The 19,886-nt window shown below is 35.2% G+C and overlaps 5 protein-coding genes across 5 annotated transcripts; 3 read left to right on the forward strand and 2 right to left on the reverse strand.

Annotated features, from left to right (window-relative positions):
• Positions 1-1,737: 1,737 nt before the first annotated feature.
• Positions 1,738-5,088, forward strand: LOTGIDRAFT_165245 (hypothetical protein; the record flags this gene model as incomplete). The annotated part of the gene is made up of 3 exons (XM_009062248.1): positions 1,738-1,774; positions 2,828-2,917; positions 4,670-5,088. The coding sequence occupies 3 exons, from the start codon at positions 1,738-1,740 to the stop codon at positions 5,086-5,088; spliced, it is 546 nt and encodes a 181-aa protein (XP_009060496.1).
• A 4,061-nt stretch (positions 5,089-9,149) lies between these two features.
• On the forward strand, positions 9,150-11,367 carry LOTGIDRAFT_165246 (hypothetical protein; the record flags this gene model as incomplete). The annotated part of the gene is made up of 2 exons (XM_009062249.1): positions 9,150-10,199; positions 11,269-11,367. The coding sequence occupies 2 exons, from the start codon at positions 9,150-9,152 to the stop codon at positions 11,365-11,367; spliced, it is 1,149 nt and encodes a 382-aa protein (XP_009060497.1).
• Positions 11,368-11,784: 417 nt separating this feature from the next.
• On the forward strand, positions 11,785-12,315 carry LOTGIDRAFT_165247 (hypothetical protein; the record flags this gene model as incomplete). Its single annotated transcript, XM_009062250.1, has 1 exon — positions 11,785-12,315. One exon carries the CDS (start codon positions 11,785-11,787, stop codon positions 12,313-12,315), a length of 531 nt encoding a protein of 176 aa, XP_009060498.1.
• A 599-nt stretch (positions 12,316-12,914) lies between these two features.
• LOTGIDRAFT_165248 (hypothetical protein) lies at positions 12,915-14,034 on the reverse strand (the record flags this gene model as incomplete). Its single annotated transcript, XM_009062251.1, has 2 exons — positions 12,915-13,423; positions 13,740-14,034. The coding sequence occupies 2 exons, from the start codon at positions 14,032-14,034 to the stop codon at positions 12,915-12,917; spliced, it is 804 nt and encodes a 267-aa protein (XP_009060499.1).
• A 747-nt stretch (positions 14,035-14,781) lies between these two features.
• On the reverse strand, positions 14,782-15,369 carry LOTGIDRAFT_165249 (hypothetical protein; the record flags this gene model as incomplete). Its single annotated transcript, XM_009062252.1, has 1 exon — positions 14,782-15,369. One exon carries the CDS (start codon positions 15,367-15,369, stop codon positions 14,782-14,784), a length of 588 nt encoding a protein of 195 aa, XP_009060500.1.
• Positions 15,370-19,886: the final 4,517 nt, after the last annotated feature.

The raw sequence follows: 19,886 nt of genomic DNA on the forward strand, positions 1-19,886 counted from the left end.
AGGAGCGACGGGCCCAGGACAGGGCATGAGAAACGATGCGGTCGACGGCAGGTGATGATAAAGACTTGGTACGAATGGTGGTCAGCTTCTCTTGGAGTGTGGTTTGGTAATGGTCGATCAGGACCTGCGTAACCTTACAGAGCCATGTCCGATTGAGGGATCTAATATTCGCGTCGACAGCTGATGTTTTCATTGCTGGACGGATAAAACTATCCAACTCAGAGACTTTGCGTTTGAAGGTAAACGCTGGTTGGCCTTGCTGTTGAAGGGTAAGGATTGCTAAATGATGGAGGCACTGCAAAACTTGGAAGAACACCTTCACAAAGGGTTCTTCCTCCTTATGAGTGGGGACTGGTTGGCGTCGGTGGGCTGGTAGTCGTTTCTGTTGTTGGTCAGGTCCACGGTTACCTCTTGATTGGTAGGCTGTGTTGTAGGTAGGTCGGCGATGGGGTGGGATATAGCTGGATGGGTTGGTTGGTGGTCGGCGATTGGTAGGTGGTAGAGGTCGATGGAAGACAGGGCCGTTGTAGGGTACGTGATATTGGTTTGGTTGACGATTAGTGTTTCTATTTCTGGCTTCTTGCCAGTGGTTGTTGTAGTTGGGGAGCATAATGAAAATAACTTGGGGTTAGAAGGGAATGTACAGCGGATGTAACAGGAGGAAACTGTATATGCTAGCGTGAAAATGTTGGGATCAAATTATGCAAATAAGTCAAAGCAATTGACACTGATCGATACACTGCTTAAAGGCATCCATGAAAATCTGATACTCCAATTTGTTACCGTTAAATTTTGGAATAGTGACACGCTTTAATTGGTGATACATGTCTTTGTCAACTTGCAAATTGGCATCTTGTTGATTAGGGCTCGCTCCCCTCTCGCTGCTCGTTGGGGACCTAATGTCATCTGCATTGAACTGGAGTGTGTAGGCCTTATTAAGTATATCAGATAAAACAGGATCAGATTGAATAAGTTCAAGTTCGGGCTCAAATTTGTCAGCATCGATATCACATAGGGCCAAAAGAATGTCAATTGCTTCTTCCTGACAATTTAGAACATGTCCAACTGCGTTTTTCATTTTTTCGTGTGATTCATTAGAGCATAATAATGCAGTTAATGCTAACCTGGCTTTAGTAAGCTGGCTCTTTACGATGCGCTTTCTTTTCAACCATAACTTCAGTCTTTCACCATCACCAATATCGCTGTCGTTGTGTTGATTTGGCCCATCACCATGCTGTACGTTTTCTGTATTTAGCCGGCTTCCAGTACCTTCGTCATCGGACATATTGGATTCGAGTCACTCCAACTAGTTGAGCATTTTGTAAACAAACATGCTGAACAAAATGTCTGCCTCGAAAATCCGTTGAATGGTACACATCATTTTCGGCCAAAATAAAGAAGGTTTTTAATTCATCTGGATTTAAAACCACGCTCTGCTACCAAATGTTCTCCGGGCCTTCAGAAAACATGAATGAAACTCAACGATGGTTTCAAGTTCGATTAGATTTATTCGGATTTAAAAATACATGTTGATGTTTACAGTGACAAGTCGATGAGCCGAGTGCCGAAACAACTCGGTGAGACAAAAACAACAACCTCAAATAATCTCGAAACCAATCGATAATCGATACGAGTTACCCCCCTTTTGGAGATAATGAAAGGGGATTTAATCTACCATGGACAAGAACATTACTCAGATTTTTATTCCTTTTGTAAGCAGTCACCAAACGTTTATAAATGCGTTTAACAATCACAGAGGCATTTTTAGCTGTAGGTAGGTGGCAACGAAAGGTATAATTTGATTGTCATGCTGTATATTTCTAATTGGTCTATTCAGAAATATCTCTTTGCAATTGCTTGGTTTTTGGTTTGATCGTTGTAGATACAGAAACCCTTTCTATTGGCATAAAAAAAAGGATCTTCAATGGAATGATTGGTTGAATTGAAATGATTCGCGATTGGTCTTATTCTTTATTAAGAATTTCAAAAATGACCGCTTTGACGATTACGCAACGCGTAACATATTGTACATCGCATTTTTTACAGGAAATAAGGTATATGATGTTTTTTATGGATACACGAAAGAACGTCCGTGAGTGTGAAAATGTTACTGTTTTTCTTGTATTCGAAACAATGAGAAACGTGTATGTATTCGCAGGTACGACACCTAGAACCTCCACGTGGTACAGAACCGAAACCGTTAGGCGGGGGATGCGGGGTTTTTTTTTTTTCAATGGTCGGAAGAGTGTCGTTTTGGTTTGAAGTGGTTCGCTTCCTTCCTCTTCATCCTTGTTTTTCATCGTCCGTAATCTTATCTTATACTGTGCTTAAAGTCGCATATTCAATGGTATTAACCTATATTCGTGCATATACATGTAAGGATTCAACATAACAATTCGATTAATTCATCAAAATTTAATGAAATTTCAAGAGGGGCATGGTGGTTTGTCGGAAATTTTCTTACCAATTGTACCTGTATTTTTCTTTGTTTTCGGGATTTTTTCCCGATATTTTTTCGGTCGCTGCCCGAATAGATAATATTTGCTGTATCTGTCTGGATTGTCCACTGAAGTATCCGGTGGAAAACGAGACGTAACATAAATGGTGATGGGGTATGGCTGATCCGATTTAAAGAAATAGATTAAAATCCCCAGCATCCTCTGAGGTGCATAAAATTTCCACAAACCAGGGCCTACTATATATTTCTGTCCTTAAACAGCCGACAACTTTCAAACTAGCTATTATATGCACTGGAATAGGAGCAGATGTTTCGGTCTAACTGCATCTTTAACGATAGACTTGTAATCAGCTAACCATTCTATTACAGAATTATTATATTCTATTATACCTCCTCCAGATTCTACCAAATCAAGTGTCTTGGTTTTTATGTTTCTTGCTCTTTGTCATAGTGACGAAGGTAGGTCTTGTAAATTGTTTATTTGTTGTTTTAACTGTACAAATTGTTGTAATAAACTTCGGACAATAACCAAAAAGTAGCTTTTACTTATACAAACGTATTTGGACGTGATTCAAATGCACTATTCCGCAAGGCAATATACAAATAAATGATGATTTTACTACACCATTATCCAAAAACACCCCATCCTATCGTAAAATCCAATCCAATCCAATACAGTAGCCTATAGTGTTTACAGTTTGACATTTTCAGCGTGGATAGGACTTGCAGTACAATGTCGATTCGTGTCCCTCTTCAGATTAAAATTCAAAGCGAAATTTCATTATTTTTTGTTCATTCGATACAAGTAATGATGCCTATTCCTTATCGCCACAATTACCCCCAGTTATTGGCCTTTGCGTCTGTTCTCTACGTCATTAAGCTCATGCTCACTCCAGAGAAATCAGTTTAAAAATAACTAAGCAAGGAGATACCTTTTGACTTTCGGGAGATATGTTTTATTTTTTTTTTTTTTCACTTATTTTAGCAAAAGCTGCATTTCCAAATTTTAAACATTGGATAGCTTGAAATGAACCATACTCGGTCCAAAAACGGCGCGGATAATTTTTGGCAGTGTTATAATGGATTATAAATTCAAATGCAAAATTTCCAAATTTGTCGGGTGCCATCTCGTGTTCACTCTACCGATTTTGATGATCAACGGACAAGTTTCCATTTTTCTAAGTTTTGAGCTTTGTGAGAATGTAGTGTTTGTTGTTGGGTCTAAAAAAATTTTCATTGTTGATAGGAAATTGTTAACTTAAAAGGATACTACGTCTTAGGATGGACATAAAATTTTAATTTTGCTCAAATTTGGCCAATAACAGTATATCCATCAGTGGACTTACCTGATGTCCTAACTATACATCTACATAATCCCTCTATAATCCGATATATCCACAAAATCAAGTAATTAATTATAAAACGTCCATTAATACATCCATTAAGCGATTTTCAAATCGTGAGTCTAGGAAATCCGGTGTTTCAAATTTCAAGGGGAAGTAACTCTCAAGTGGGGTTTCCCGCGTCCTTGACCTCTACTCTTGAATTGACCTCGACATTGTCAGACATATTTTGAAGACGGAATAATAATGCCTCGTAGGAGATTAAGCGACTCCGCGAAAAAGCAATTCATATAATTTAGAATGCCACCACTGACACAATTTTCAACGAATATTAATCATTGGCAAAGTTTGTTTGTATACACCGGAAGATGATTGTTTTCTTTTTTTCTCAAACTGAACAGACTTGTCGCTTGCTCACTTTTTAAAAAAAATTGAGTATAGATTTATTGTCGCTTTTTCAAACTTGATAAAGTGTGGGATGCATACTTATTTAATCAATGGTCACTATTAAACACAAATATTAGCCACAGGCCGAGTGTATTCTAAGACGTAGTATCACTTTAAAATGACTGTTTTGTAGGATACCATCTTGGTTTGTCGGTACATGTTTTTAAGATGCAATGTTTTTTGGGGTTTTTTTGTGCTTTTCATTTTGCGTTCAGTGTTACAAATTGTCTTACATGTATTCAAAATATCCATAGATTATAACCTTGTTTATCGTCCCTTTGATTTCTGACTTTTTTGTATATATAGGTATTGTTCAAAGACAACTTGGTATTTGAAATTAAATGTATAATACATGTATTCTTAAAGGCCAGTGTGAGTCGTCGTTCTCTCCTAATAGCCTCCTAACTTTCTTATTTTACAGTCCAAGGTCGCACATTTGCCCTGAAAGAGAAGAAGGCTGTCCCAGAAGGGATTTACGCTAGAATTATCAAAGAAGTATTTACTCGAAGCCAGCCAATATGTGATACGATATGTGAAGTTATACCGGGATGTGGAGTAGCTCTCTATGATCCGACATTTGTTGATTGTCATTTATATCAAGCTTCAAGAGTACTTGCAGCTTTATTAGTACAAAGTTCTCTTGATGAAGATAGTTCTGGGAGCTCTAGCTCTGGTGAAACAAAAGCTGGTGCATGTCAAAAGGAATGCGCTTTAAACGAAAGATGTATTTCGTTTTCATTTGATGAAATTAACCCGTTTCCTGGATCACTGTGTCTACTTTTAGCTCAAGATGCATCAGCATTTACATTTCTTGACAGTGAAATTGCTCTTTTTGAGTAGTATATGTCTTTTCGGATATGACACATTTCACTTCTGCGCATGTGCAGCTTTTTCATGCGTCATATCCGAAAAGACACAACTGTTAAAATGTATTATAACAGACTCCCTAAACTGCTAAAATGTATTAAAACAGACTCCCCAAACTGTTAAAAATGTATTATAACAGACTCCCCAAACTGTTAAAATGTATTAAAACAGACTCCCAAAACTGCTAAAAAATGTATAATAACAGACTCCATATAAATTACTCAACCACAGACAAGATTCACTAAAATAATACAGTATAAAATAACCGCATTAAAAAAAAGATGTCTTTAATTTTAAAACACGAACAAAAAAAATTCGAAGGAGACGGCTTCTTCTCTGCGTTATCACCTTTCATCCCCAAAGTGGCCAACTTTGTCTCAAACAATAAATTTCCTCAGGAGTAGATGTAGTGAAAAGATCTAACGAGTTGAAAGAATTACAACATATAAGAGAAATGCGAAATAAAATTATTGGATAAAAACCTCAACTGATTAATGGGAGGTAACACTGTTTTTTGTTTATACACAGTCTAGAGTATTATTCATTTAATAAATACCTTTAACGCCTAGTAACAATCACTCCTCTATTGTTGTCACGCAATAATTAACATATCACGCGTGCAACGTCAGCACAGACAGTCTAGACTCTCAACTGTTGAAGATTAGGAATTTAACCATACAAAAATCAAGGTATGTTCTTTTTTGTTTGATTTAATCATAAGACGACAGGGTGGAATTAAGATTAACTTGCTGTTTTTTTTCAAAAATATCAATTTTTGTTTTATTCCAGTTTAATAGATGCCAACATTTCATATCACGAAGAATATTTAAACCATCGGTAAGGGGATAGAAAAAGGCCAAGAATTTTTACCAAACTCTGTGACAAATATCCAAGGTTTTAAAATTGTTGATACAGTTTTCGAAAATAGAACAAAGGATGACGAGCGATCCTAATAAGAGCGGTCGTGACCTTTAAATTATGACTGTCAATAGTGTAAGACGGGAGATAACTATGACCGCTCTTATTAGGATCGCTCGTGACCTCATTTTTCAATCCACTCTTATATGACCGCTCTTATTAGGATCGCTCGTTACATTTCATAAAGTGATTCATTTCTATCGCTTGAATAGTTTTCCCCTGTATTAAATCTTTCGTATTAAAAATATATGGTGTTTATTTCATTATTGAACAAATATGTCTTTAATAAATATCCATCCTCCTAAAACGTATTTCGGTGAGGGAGACATTCAAAAGTCATTGGGTTCTCTTCCTGGATTCCCATGGGCAAAATATCCCGGAAAAAAAAAACTCCCAGGGCACAATTATACAGGTCCAGGCACTAGGTTAGATCTGCGTTTAGACGAAAATGATAACCCCAAACCAGGGGAAGAACCCGTTAATAGAGTTGACGCAGCAGCGCTCAAACACCACATACTGTACAGAAACAAAGACATAACATTCAGACACCAAGCAGACAAACAAATGATAGACTCGAAAATATTCCCAATCCCACTTTCAAAGAGAAATTACAAAGGGCTCTTATCATAAAACTCTTGAAGGCAAAATTGAAATTGGGTATGGGCATAGCAGACGAGATTCACAAAGAATTTCGAAAAAACAAACATTAACTCAAAGTTAAAGTTTTTGATAAAGATGAAATTTGGTCAGCCGATTTAATCAGCATGCCAGTCGAGAGAGGGTACAAGTATTGTTTGACGGTGATCGACATATACAGTCGTAACTTTTACTACCAAAAAAAGAGTATTCTGTACTGCCCATGGTCCAGTAACTATAATCAGTTGGTATGTCTACTGTAAACAATATGTCATCAGGTCTTTACATTGCAATAAATCTGCCCAATTAAAGTTTCAAAGTAAAGTTCTGCCCTAATGTTTGACCAGTATCATATTACATACATACACATCTTTATGACCTCTCTTATAATAACTTTTGTTATTGACCTTCATTCAATTTTTTTAAAACCATTCTATAAACTCCTTGGTTTCTTTTGTATCTTGTTTTGAAATTATTCAATGTAAATTGGCGCCTATGGACCCCACTGAGGCCCCCGCCCCCGTCCATAATGAGTTGCAGTTTCTGTCTAAATGTATTTTACTGTAATGTAAAACACTTTAAAACCATCGACCATCTATGGCGCTTCAGCAATTTCTGTCATGAAAAGCGGCAATTTAGTTCATTCACTTACTTACTTGCTAATTTTATGAGCACAGATTTGGAGAATTGGATGCATTTCCTACAAGAACTTATTCATAAAAATATTACCGGGTACTGTCAAATTATGAGTAACAATCTATTTATCTGAATAAATATACGTTCGCCTCCAAACTTTTTATATGGTTTTGCAATGCTAAAACTTTACAGCTTTTTAAAAATTGCAAAATTTTATCACATATTAAATTGTGTTTCTATAATGATCAGATTTGTTTGTTGATATTCCTGATTGATGGGATTCTGATTTCTGAAATTTTCACGACTATCCTCCTTTCAAAGAACAGAGTTTTGCTTAAGAGAACCAAAATTTCAAATTTAATCTAGTGAAGAAGGGCTCTGTACTAAATTTAGAACATGAAATCTAATACCACTGTGCCAAGAACAGGTCAAGTTATTGTACCTTCTTAGTAGGGTATCATCAATAGGTGACAAGGTACAATATAAATTTGTATCATATCTGTCAAAGAGTAATGAACCATCACATTCCAGTTTTAGTAAAAGTTAGGACTGTATACACGAGATACGCTTGGGTCTTTCCCTTGAAAAACAAATCGGGTCTGACTGTCAAACAAGCATTCGAAACCATAATGAAACAATCCGACAGACGACCCCTAAAGTTGTGGCTTGATAAAGGAAGCGAATTCTACAACAGAAATGTGAAATCTCTGGGGTTTGAAATTTACAGCACGCATAACGAAGGTAAGGCCGTAGTGATAGGACTCTTAAAAGCAAATTATTCAAGAAATTCACGGAATTGAAATCTCAAAAATGGCTTAAAATATTACCAGTTGTTGTCGACGAATACAATAACAAAATACATTCGTCTATTGGTGTGACGCCAACGCAAGCCTCGAATAACCCTAATATCATAAAGTCCGTCAACACTCAAAACAACTTTGAAAACGAGATTAGCAATTTGAATATTAAACCCAAATTCTAAGTTGGAGATCGAGTTCGTATTTTTAAATATAAATCATTGTTTCAGAAAGGTTACGTCGGGTATTGGACTAACGAGATATTCATCGTTGATAAAGTAAATAGCACATCACCTCCCACGTATGAATTGATCGATCAAGACAAAGAACAAATCATAGGAAGGTTTTATCAAAATGAATTTCAAAAAACTGACTTTTAAAAATGAATCTCGAAAATGAAGATTTAGATGAAAGGTTAAGAAATTCAGATGTCGACAAGCATTTACGCTTTTTTTAAATTAAATTTTTTTAAATTTAAATGTAAATTTATCTTCAAAATATTATTGAATGTGTTTTATCAGAATGTTGTAAAATATAAACTACGTATATATTTCGTCAATTGGGTCTTCAACAATACTTACCGCATACTGAAAAACATAACACCTCAAAATATTTCTCGGGATTTAACTTAAAAAAAAACTGACTTTTAAAAATGAATGCGTTTCTCGATAAATACGGAAAAGACACGACCACAAACTTTCAACTTGTGAAATGGGCCAAGGAATTGAACGTCTCGCCGTTTGATGAACTGAAATACAAGAAAGGTAAATTTTACGCCATCACAAACATTCATACGTCGGATCAAAAAGGAGTTCATCATTCTGCTCTACACAAAGATTCTTTGAATAACTTTTATTTCTTTGATTCTTTCGGTCTAGAGCCGACAGAAGAGATAACGAAATTGACTAGCAAACCATTTAAATGTTCTACGTTTCAAATTCAAATGCCAGGACAAAAGCTGTGTGGACAGCTGTCGCTTTGGGTTTTATATCGCTTGAGTTTGGGAGAAAAGTTTGAAGAAATTATAATAAATTTAACTCAATAAAAATGGCAAACAAGTTTGGATTAGGGTCTTTACCTCTAGAATCTAAAAATCCCATGACGGCGTTTATAAACAAAGCGAAACCTTTTTTCGTGGATCAAATCGGAGACACCTTACAAGGGGATATCGATATGAACAATTTCAAAATAACTAATTTAAAGTTTCCAGGAAACGATAGCGATGCCGTGAACAAGAAATATTTACTGGATCAAATTCAAATAGATAAGGACCATGTTGAAAATAGAATAACTGACGTGAAAAGATACCTCAGACGAAATATTAAAAATCTTGTGGACGAACCCAAACTACAACAAGAGTTAACGAGTTTAAAACGTCTTATTCAGGTGGATAAAACAAGTCAGTTGCAAAATTTAATATCTAAATTAGACGATAAGATTACGAAGGTAAAAATAGACGTCCAACGTTTAATAGATAACCCAAATGTAAACGAGGAAAGATTGAAACGAAAACTAACCGCTTTGGAAAGAAAACTTGGTGAATTGCTAGCAGAACTAGATAAGACCGTGGACAAAACTGAGTTACAAAATTCAGTATCCAAATTGAACGAAAAGATCGCGAAGCAAAAATCAGATGTTCAAGATATAATTAACACACTTCCCATTGACAAAGATACGTTGAAACGACAATTGACTGCTTTGGATACTAAAATCACGGACGAATTAGAAAAAGAAGTGGGTGTGATTAAAAACTTTCTTCAAAATAAATTTCAAGATGATATCAAAGAATATATTAAAGAACAAGTCAATCTTTTGGTATCTAGAATTCATGACGATTTTTTGAGACAAGAGAGAAAGTTTACCAAATTGGAAGCTATTGTCACGGACAAGTCGTATTATTTCAATCTTCCATTCGAAAGTGATACTGTCTTCGATAGAAAAGACCAAAGTTATAAATCAAACAAATATGGATTCAAAGTAGAAATAAAAGTAGCTTCTCGCGTAGATGGAGAACCTAAAAACGTATTTGATATCGGCGAAACGGAAGCGTTTACTTTTCGAGGAAGATGTCTGATTGAAATAGATTTTCCCATGAAGGTGAAAGTCAATAAAATAGTCTAAATGGTAATTTGGAAGAGACTATACGTTTGATTGATAAAAGGGATGATATGAAATTATACCTACAGATGGTCACTGTTTTATCAAATGCGTCAATCGTGTTTTGAACAAAGATTTAACGTGTAAATTTCAAGAATACATCAACGGGTTTTCAAAAGCAAATAGAAAAGGAGTGATGATAGTGCTAGAATGAAGGAATTCAATAAGAAATTTAACACTTCGTTTCAAATTTATAATCCCAAAAACAGACATTTTCATCCCAGAGACGTACATGATGAATTAGATTGGGTTTTTTACTTACACAACTCGCATTTCTGTCTGATTAGAAGAAGCCAAAAAAGTTTGGGAATTCAAGAAATAGAAGACAATTACGAACAGGTGTGGAAAACGTGTAGAGATGATAACGCAGTAACACAAGTTTCACCTCTCAAACTAAACGTGCTTTCAAGTATGAGTGATGATGCGTTATTCTCTTGGGATTGCGAAACGTATTCAGAAAAAGACACGCGAAGAGCAATTCCTTATGCCTGCACTTTAATTAATTTAGAAAAACTAAGAAAAAAGTTAGAAACGATAAAAGATATCTTTCCTACTGATAATGTTTCAGAAGAATTTTTGATAACTACATAAATCGTGCTTAAAAATACAAAAAAAAACTAACGCATTGTCCTTTAAAAACACCCAGAGGAATTCTTTCTTTTCCTTTATCTAATCCATACACAGAAAAAAATGGAAAAGACAGAAAGAAATAAAGGGTAATTATTTACAACATATTAATTTCACATGTCCCTATCAACATGAAAAATCTAGTTTGGCTGCATGGGGAAATTCGTCCAATCTTTCCGCGAATTTGAGAAAGATTGCCGACGTAGATATCGCTAAATACACGCAAGACAACTGGGAGGAATTGAGACACGAATGGGAACCTTACGCCAAGAGAGACACTCTCTGTTTGGGAGCTTGTTTGATAAAATATAACCAAGTCATGAAAGAAGTTGTAAACCAGAATATATCAAATAATCTAACGGCTCCATCTTTATCTTTAAAGGGTTGGTATTATTTATATCATTACGATAAAGAATGGTTGAAGAAGAATGGTATGAAACTACTAGAATGGTTGCGAAACATACTGAAAAAGAAAATATAGAAAAAGTTTATTCGCACACTAATCCTTTCATAAGAAATCTTATCAGACGATCTATTAAAGGAGGAAGAGTTTCGACAAATAGAAAATCATTTGAAAGGAACAAAATGGACGAAATTTGTAATGTATTAAAGGAATATACAGAACTTGAAAGTAATAACATAATTGATTTATTCAAGGAATACAGCGCAAGCACAAAAGACAAAACGGAGGTTCATTCGAGATTTAAAAAAATAAAGTGTGCTAAATTAATGGCATTTGATGCTAACGGTTTATACGCTTCAGCAATATCGGATTTAGACAGTGAATATCTGAGAGCAGAAAGTGGAAGACCGTTTCTACCAGAAGAAACTCTTCAATAAACAAAAATTCAGACCTAGAACAGCTATTTTAACAGTGTGGTTTGAGTATCCCAAAAACATGTTCTTCCAACCGATACCAGCTAAAGATAAAATCACTTTCACGAATAAAGAAGGTAAAAAGGAAACTGGTAACAAAATCAGGTTCAGAAATGGTTTCTGTCACGACGTTTTAACATCGGTTGATATTCAAGAAATAGTGAAAGCCGGTGGACGAATTATTAGAATATTAGACGGTATAGTATACGAAGAAAATTTTAAAACTCCACCCTATAGAGATTATATTTTAATTTTGAGAGATCTAAGAAATAAATATAAACGAGAAGGTAATATCGTGGGTAGTAATTGCATGAAATTATTAGGTAATTCCTTGTATGGTAAATCAATTCAGAAAGATATATTCACAACTAGACATTTATGGAATGAAGCAACTTTACAGGCTAACTTTGATTCACGTGTTAAAACCTATGAGAAAATTAATGATACTCAATATATTGTTGAAACAGAAATTGAAGAAAAAGAGATTACTACCGAAGATAGTAAATCTACACGACTAACACCTTTTGGGATCATTCGTTTTATCTCACAGTAAAAAAATAATGAACAACTTCATTCACGTCATAAATGGATTTTATAAACCCGAAATATACTATACCGACACCGATAGTTTGTACATTTCATCCAACAATTGGAAAAAACTAAACAGAGCTGGTTTGGTCTCCGAAAAAGACTATTGCAAAGGTAAAAACGATTACCGTGACGGTGGAATTATATTTGGTTTATATTTAGCACCAAAAGTCAAATACAACATCGTTTTGACTTCTGATGGTGTTTTAAAAGAAAAGATAACATTTAACGGTTATTCTAATGATAAGATAATTGTAGAAGAATACGTTCAGTTAGCAAGCGGACATGATGTGTCGAATGAATTTAACAAACCATGGGAAAAAAGTTTCACCAATGGAGTAGTTATTCCAAATGATAAACAAACTAAAGTTTTTAGAAGTTATTTGAATAATGTTAAAAGAAAACCACCAAACAGTGAAGGAATTATGTATCCTTACAACGACAAAGATGAGTATAGTTTTGATGAAAACTATGAATTTGATGATTTCGATTATCTTACTATTGAAGAAGAGAATGAAGATTGGTTTAAATGAAGTTGAATGACAATTTCTTCGTTGCCAAAGTCTATGAACCTGTTTTTACCGTCTTTGATTTCAAATTGCCTTCGAATTCGATATTGTTTTTACCGCTCACGCTTCCTGCGTATTCGGATAGGTAATCGTTGATGGCTACGTATTCGTAGCTTCCCGGTAGTAAGCTTATGGTTCTGAACGTAACTCTGTTATCCGTCGATATTTTTAGTTGATTGTTGTTTTCGTTGATATTTCTAATGGAATTGTAAACGGAGAAATACTTTAATCCCAGTTCGTACTGTTTATTGCGATCGAGTTCATACTCGTAGTCCAGCGACAATTTGATGTCTGGTTTATTCGAGGTGATAATGAACAATTGCTCTTTATTGGACATTTTTATATAGTCTTTTTTAGTGATGCTTTTTTTCTCCAAAAGTCGTTTTAATATGCCATTGACTTCGTTGTATTGTCTGTCCGATCGATGACCTTCCTTCATGGCCGCTAATATTACTCGTAATCTATTAACTAGTTCCTCGTTGTTGTCGGATAAAAACGTTATACCTATATATATAGAATTCGTCTATTTCTTGTATGATTGGATAATCTTCTGCATAATCATCTACCTCCTCTTCCTCAATAACTTGTGTTATATATAAATCAACTTCTTTCAATCTTCTTGTTTCGGGTCCTGACTTTCTGATCGCATGTAGAAATTTTGAGTATGCTACTAAATCCTTGTAATCGGCAATTTCAACATCCGCGCCATTCATTAAATATATTAATCCTCTCGTTAATGTAAATATAAAGTCTTTTGTGTCGATTTTGAATTGTGGTGAATTTCCACTAAATTTTATTCTAAAACCATTGAACAACAAACCCTCATCATCAACGATTGGTGAAAATCTCTTTGGTAAATCTAGGTCGGGGTTTGAAAAATAACGTATTGTCTTAATACCTCCATATTCATTCAGTGGATCTTTATGGGGTAAAGGTTCTATAGCGAGTATCTTTTTAAAATCTTCTTGACTTTTTAATATTGGTTGAAATAGAGTCTGTAGATTTTCCGTTAATGCGAGATGTTGTAATCTGTTATTTTCAACTTGAGTCTTTATTTTATTCTTAGCTTTGATATATTCTCTATTTCTTTTTAAAATATTATTCCGATCCGTCATTTTTAAAAAAAATAAAATTAACATATGTCGATCATAACTCTTTCACCTGCAGGTTTTCTAGTATTAACAAATACATATCCATGATCATGCGGGTTTCTCCATTGAGCTTTACAAACCTTTTTAAACGTGTCTCTGTCCATTCCGTGATTTATCGACTGAATGATTTGAGATAAATCTTTGTCGTTTAATTCGAATAATAAAAAACAATTTGTGTTCCTTCTGATAAACATGGCGTCCATTCCGTAGAAAGATTGGGATTGATATATGCAGTGACAGTTGTGATGTCTTCCTTTCATGAAGAATTCTTGTTGAACGGTTTGACTTTTTTGACAATCAAGTTCTTTCGGTGGTTGTCGATTTTAGACAAGTCTAAATCGTTGACGTTTTTAGTCAGAAACACTTTGACGTCGGTCGGTTTCAGAGAAAGATTCTTTTCTTTGATAAAGCCGTCTAAAATGTCTTTTATTCCGCGTTCTCTTGCAAGTCTTCGTTGCTTTCGTATTAGTGAAAAATGTCTTGAACTTCTTCTTTCGAGACGTATTCCAAAGCTTTGAGAAACTGATAATAGGATTGTTCAGGAGTAGTCATGTAAATATACAGAGACTCGAAATCTAAAAGGTTCGGTGTTGTCAACATGTTAAAAGTGAGGTAAGTCTTTCCACAACCCGAAGATCCGCAAATGCACATGAGCATGGGGTTGCTAGGAAATATGTCCGAATGTTTGAATTTCTTGCCCATTTTTATTTATTACATTTTCGTACCAAAAATCACCCCGTTGCCTATATACTTTGAAAGAAAGATTCCCTCGCCCGAACGTATGTTTTTAAAAAATATGGCGTTGCCCTTGTGTTTGACTTTTATTTCTCCGGTGTCGATATTATCTATTAATTTGCTTAATCCCTCTTTAACGGTTTTCTTGGTTTCTTCGCCAAATCTTTGTCCGAATTCTTTAACCGTGCCTAAAATATCTCCTACTCCCGAACCTCCTCGTGCTTCTCTTTCTATTGCCAAATTGTGTCTACGTGCTTCGGCGTTTGCAGCGGCTTCAGCTTTCTTATCGTTGACAGCTTTGGCTATCCCAGCAGCCCCACCAGCAGTTTCGCCTGCTGCAGCTAAACCAGCAAAGATTAAAGGTAAGAAAGGTAAAAATCCACCTTTTTTAGTTAAATTCTGATCAATTCTTTCCAAGTCTATATCGTCTCTGACTTTCCAATGTTTGTATTTATCGATAATCTTTTGGGTTATGTGCACTTTTTTATCGTTGTAAGTTATTAGAGTAGGCGAATTCGTTTCGATAGCTTCTATTATTTTCATAACTAATGTTTCTGGTTTCATTTTTAAAGGGTGTTTTTTTTATTCAATTCTTATCATTCTTCTATCTGATATCTTAATCAAATGTTTTGCTTCTTCCAGCAATAAACAGTAGCCGGTCACATCTCTTTGTGTTTTTTCAATGTGAATATTTATGTTTGCCCCTGTTTTGAAAAGATCTTCTTGATGAGCTGATTGGATGATTGAGTGAAAAATCTGTGTATTCAAACTGAGGAGTATTTCCAAACAATTCGCACATGTTTTAATAGTTTCTGTACAATTCGTTGTAATCTTTTTTGGAAGGATCAATTGTCAACGGTTGATTGGGATAATTATCGTTGTTCAATCTGACTTGAACTTTGCGAATGATGGGATCTTGAGTATGGTTCAATGCCCTTCTGAAAATGTTGTTGTTTGTCTGAGAGTCTGGTAAGTTTTTGAAACCGACCATTAGATATCTCACTGGTTTGACGGTGTTGGTGATTGGCCACGTGGTGGATTCTCCCGTTAAAGTCATGCTACCTACCGTGTTACGACGAAGAAAAGCAATTTCGATGTCTTTGTTTAAAGAGTTGAATATTCTCGTTTCCACTTCTACGGAAGGAGTGATTACCGGTATGTAAAGTTGGATATTCGTTATTTCCAATTTTGCGTCAGAGTTGTTTTCACCAAAGAATATCTTGTTGTCGTTGATTTCTCTTTGCAAATGAATTTTATACGGCAAACCTATGGAAACCTTTCTGTGTTCCAACAGACCAAATAAAGGATACAACTTCCAATTTACGTAATTACCCCATCTGTTGTTCTCGACAACATTGTTGTATTGGAGCGCTCGTTTTTCAAATCCGTGATTTACTCCGCGAGACACTCTTTCCAGTGTGTTTCTAGCAACTACCCTTATCCTAGCAAGGTCTGCGTCATTTGCTACAGTTCTGACCGGTTCTTTTAAAACTTCTCCGTCACCGACATCGGGAATCCATCCCGAAACTGAATCGTAGTTTTTGGGATACAGAACCGTTTTCAACATTGTGGGTGTTTAATGGTCTCTATCGGATTTGAAAAAGCTTCCAAAACCATTTCGCTGAATAAAGACGGAAAGAAGTTGTTTTCTAAAGACGTGTTGGTTTGTGGAATTCGATTCTGAGTGGCGTCTTTGATTTTGAAATCGCATCGGAAATGGGCATCGGAAAGCAGCAACCAATTGGACAACGAATTAATTTCAAAGGTAACTTCCTCCGTCGTTTATTTGGGTCTTTGTCCCTACCGATGGTGAGATGATTACGTAATCCTCTTTCTTGTTGAACGAATATTGAATCGGATCATACAATTGAAAGATTGGATCCAATCTGTAATTTTTGCTTGCCATTTTTATCCAATGATTTTAAACCCTTTTCCTTGTTTTTCAAGGGCTTGTCGTTTTAGTCTCTTGTTTCTTTGTTCTCTTATTAGCTGCAGTTCTTTAAGTTCGTCAGATTTTTTCACTGCATCGCTTATATTTACTCCTGCTTTTGCCACAGAACCAAGAGCTTGCGCTTCTGAGGAAATGAGGGATTTGTTGTTTGAGACAAAGTTGGCCACTTTGGGGATGAGAGATGTTAGCGCAGAGAAGAAACCGTCTCCTTCGAATTTTTTTTGTTCGTGTTTTAAAATTAAGGACATCTTATTTTTTAATGCGGTTATTTTATACTGTATTATTATAGTGATTCTTGTCTGTAATTTATATGGAGTCTGTTATAATACATTTTTTAGCAGTTTGGGGAGTCTGTTATAATACATTTTAGCAGTTCGGGGAGTCTGTTATAATAGATTTTAACAGTTTGGGGAGTCTGTTTTAATACATTTTAGCAGTTTGGGGAGTCTGTTTTAATACATTTTAACAGTTCGGGGAGTCTGTTATAATACATTTTAACAGTTTGGGGAGTCTGTTTTAATACATTTTAGCAGTTTAGGGAGTCTGTTATAATACATTTTAGCAGTTTAGGGAGTCTGTTATAATACATTTTAACAGTTGTGTCTTTTCGGATATGACGCATGAAAAAGCTGCTCATGCGCAGAAGTGAAATGCGTCATATCCGAAAAGACATATACTACTTTTTTGGTGTAATTACAGATGAATCCTTATCGGAATCAAGTTAATCGAAATGAAATTTCAATTTTGTTTCTTTTGTTTTTCCTTTTATTTAATATTTTATATATTTTTATATGATTTTGTTAACTCTTAATCCCACTGTAGTTATTGGTTTATTGGCTTCTTGTGTTTAATTAAATATTTTGTTAATTTGCTTCATGATTGTTAACTTCCTTAAGTGGCATTTAGTAATTCGGTGATAAATAACTGGACACAATTACTGTAATAAATAACTTGCGATGTTTAGACGAAGGCACTTTCGTCTTTACCAAGCAATGATACAAAATAACAGAATAATGAGAATATATACCGAAACAAGGTGATTAGTTACAAAAAAAAAATTGTGTCCAGTTATTTATCATTGTTCTTTTCTCTGTAATCCTCTGGGTCCGAACCAAAAAAAACTTGAACCGTGCTTTGGTACCGAGGCAATGCGCATCCCAATTCTTACATCGGTGACCAGAGGACATCAAATGAAATTGGTGAAACCACAATGTAGAATCAATCTAACAAAAAACTTTTTTTTTGTACTTGTCATCAATGTTTGGAATTCCCACCCAGGCTATGTAATCAACTCTTCAAGTCTTAACCAATTCAAATCTAATCTGAACACTACTTGGGACATCGCTCTCACATTCAGACCCAACTTTATGGAAATAGAATGAAATACTATATACTCACCCATTTTATCAGACCAAATCACACACAAAATTATTCATGACATGTTACATGCGCACTAAAACAAGAAAGAAAAGAAACAAAATTATTTTTTCACCTTCAATTTGGAAGTCTTATTAGACGTTGCAGGCCGAAGAACAGGTATTACAGGTAAGAGGTATATCTAGTTTGCAAAGACTCATCGGCACGCCGAAGTCTATAGCAACACATTTCAACAGACCCCACTTATCAACCAAAAAGGCTCAAGTAATTTCTATCCAGATTTAATTAATAATGTAAAAATTTGAGAATGTGTAAAATCAGTAAAGAGTAGGCATACGCGTAATGAAGATGCACTGTTATAAATGGATTAGAAGAATGGGTTCTACGTTTCATCTGTGGTGGTTCATGAGTTACTTGGTTTTTTGTGACAAATTCAATAAACATACAAAATATAACACGTATACAGTTAGATAGAAAGAATAAATTTTGTCTTCAAAATATACATTTTAATAAGAACAGATCCATCGTAATAACAAAGGGACTACACTAAGTGTCATGTCTGTTATCGTAAAATGCAAAATTCCAAGGGTCTAAAGTTATTAAATCACGTGAAAGACTTAAGATTATACGACGAAAAACAAATTACGCACAGTTACTATGAAAGTCGGTACAAAATTTTTAAATTTTAAAAAGCGCATTTTTGACCAATATAGGCCTATCATCTGTGAGATATCATTAAAAAGGTGAGATTATGCAAAATAGGGATATACAATAAATTTTGAACATAGATATTTTTGCTCATTCGGGTAAGTTTTTGAAACCGACCATTAGATATCTCACTGGTTTGACGGTGTTGGTGATTGGCCACGTGGTGGATTCTCCCGTTAAAGTCATGCTACCTACCGTGTTACGACGAAGAAAAGCAATTTCGATGTCTTTGTTTAAAGAGTTGAATATTCTCGTTTCCACTTCTACGGAAGGAGTGATTACCGGTATGTAAAGTTGGATATTCGTTATTTCCAATTTTGCGTCAGAGTTGTTTTCACCAAAGAATATCTTGTTGTCGTTGATTTCTCTTTGCAAATGATTTTTATACGGCAAACCTATGGAAACCTTTCTGTGTTCCAACAGACCAAATAAAGGATACAACTTCCAATTTACGTAATTACCCCATCTGTTGTTCTCGACAACATTGTTGTATTGGAGCGCTCGTTTTTCAAATCCGTGATTTACTCCGCGAGACACTCTTTCCAGTGTGTTTCTAGCAACTACCCTTATCCTAGCAAGGTCTGCGTCATTTGCTACAGTTCTGACCGGTTCTTTTAAAACTTCTCCGTCACCGACATCGGGAATCCATCCCGAAACTGAATCGTAGTTTTTGGGATACAGAACCGTTTTCAACATTGTGGGTGTTTAATGGTCTCTATCGGATTTGAAAAAGCTTCCAAAACCATTTCGCTGAATAAAGACGGAAAGAAGTTGTTTTCTAAAGACGTGTTGGTTTGTGGAATTCGATTCTGAGTGGCGTCTTTGATTTTGAAATCGCATCGGAAATGGGCATCGGAAAGCAGCAACCAATTGGACAACGAATTAATTTCAAAGGTAACTTCCTCCGTCGTTTATTTGGGTCCTTGTCCCTACCGATGGTGAGATGATTACGTAATCCTCTTTCTTGTTGAACGAATATTGAATCGGATCATACAATTGAAAGATTGGATCCAATCTGTAATTTTTGCTTGCCATTTTTATCCAA

The sequence above is a fragment of the Lottia gigantea genome (genome assembly GCF_000327385.1).
Source record: "Lottia gigantea unplaced genomic scaffold LOTGIsca_50, whole genome shotgun sequence".
NCBI classification, from domain to species: Eukaryota; Metazoa; Mollusca; class Gastropoda; family Lottiidae; genus Lottia; species Lottia gigantea.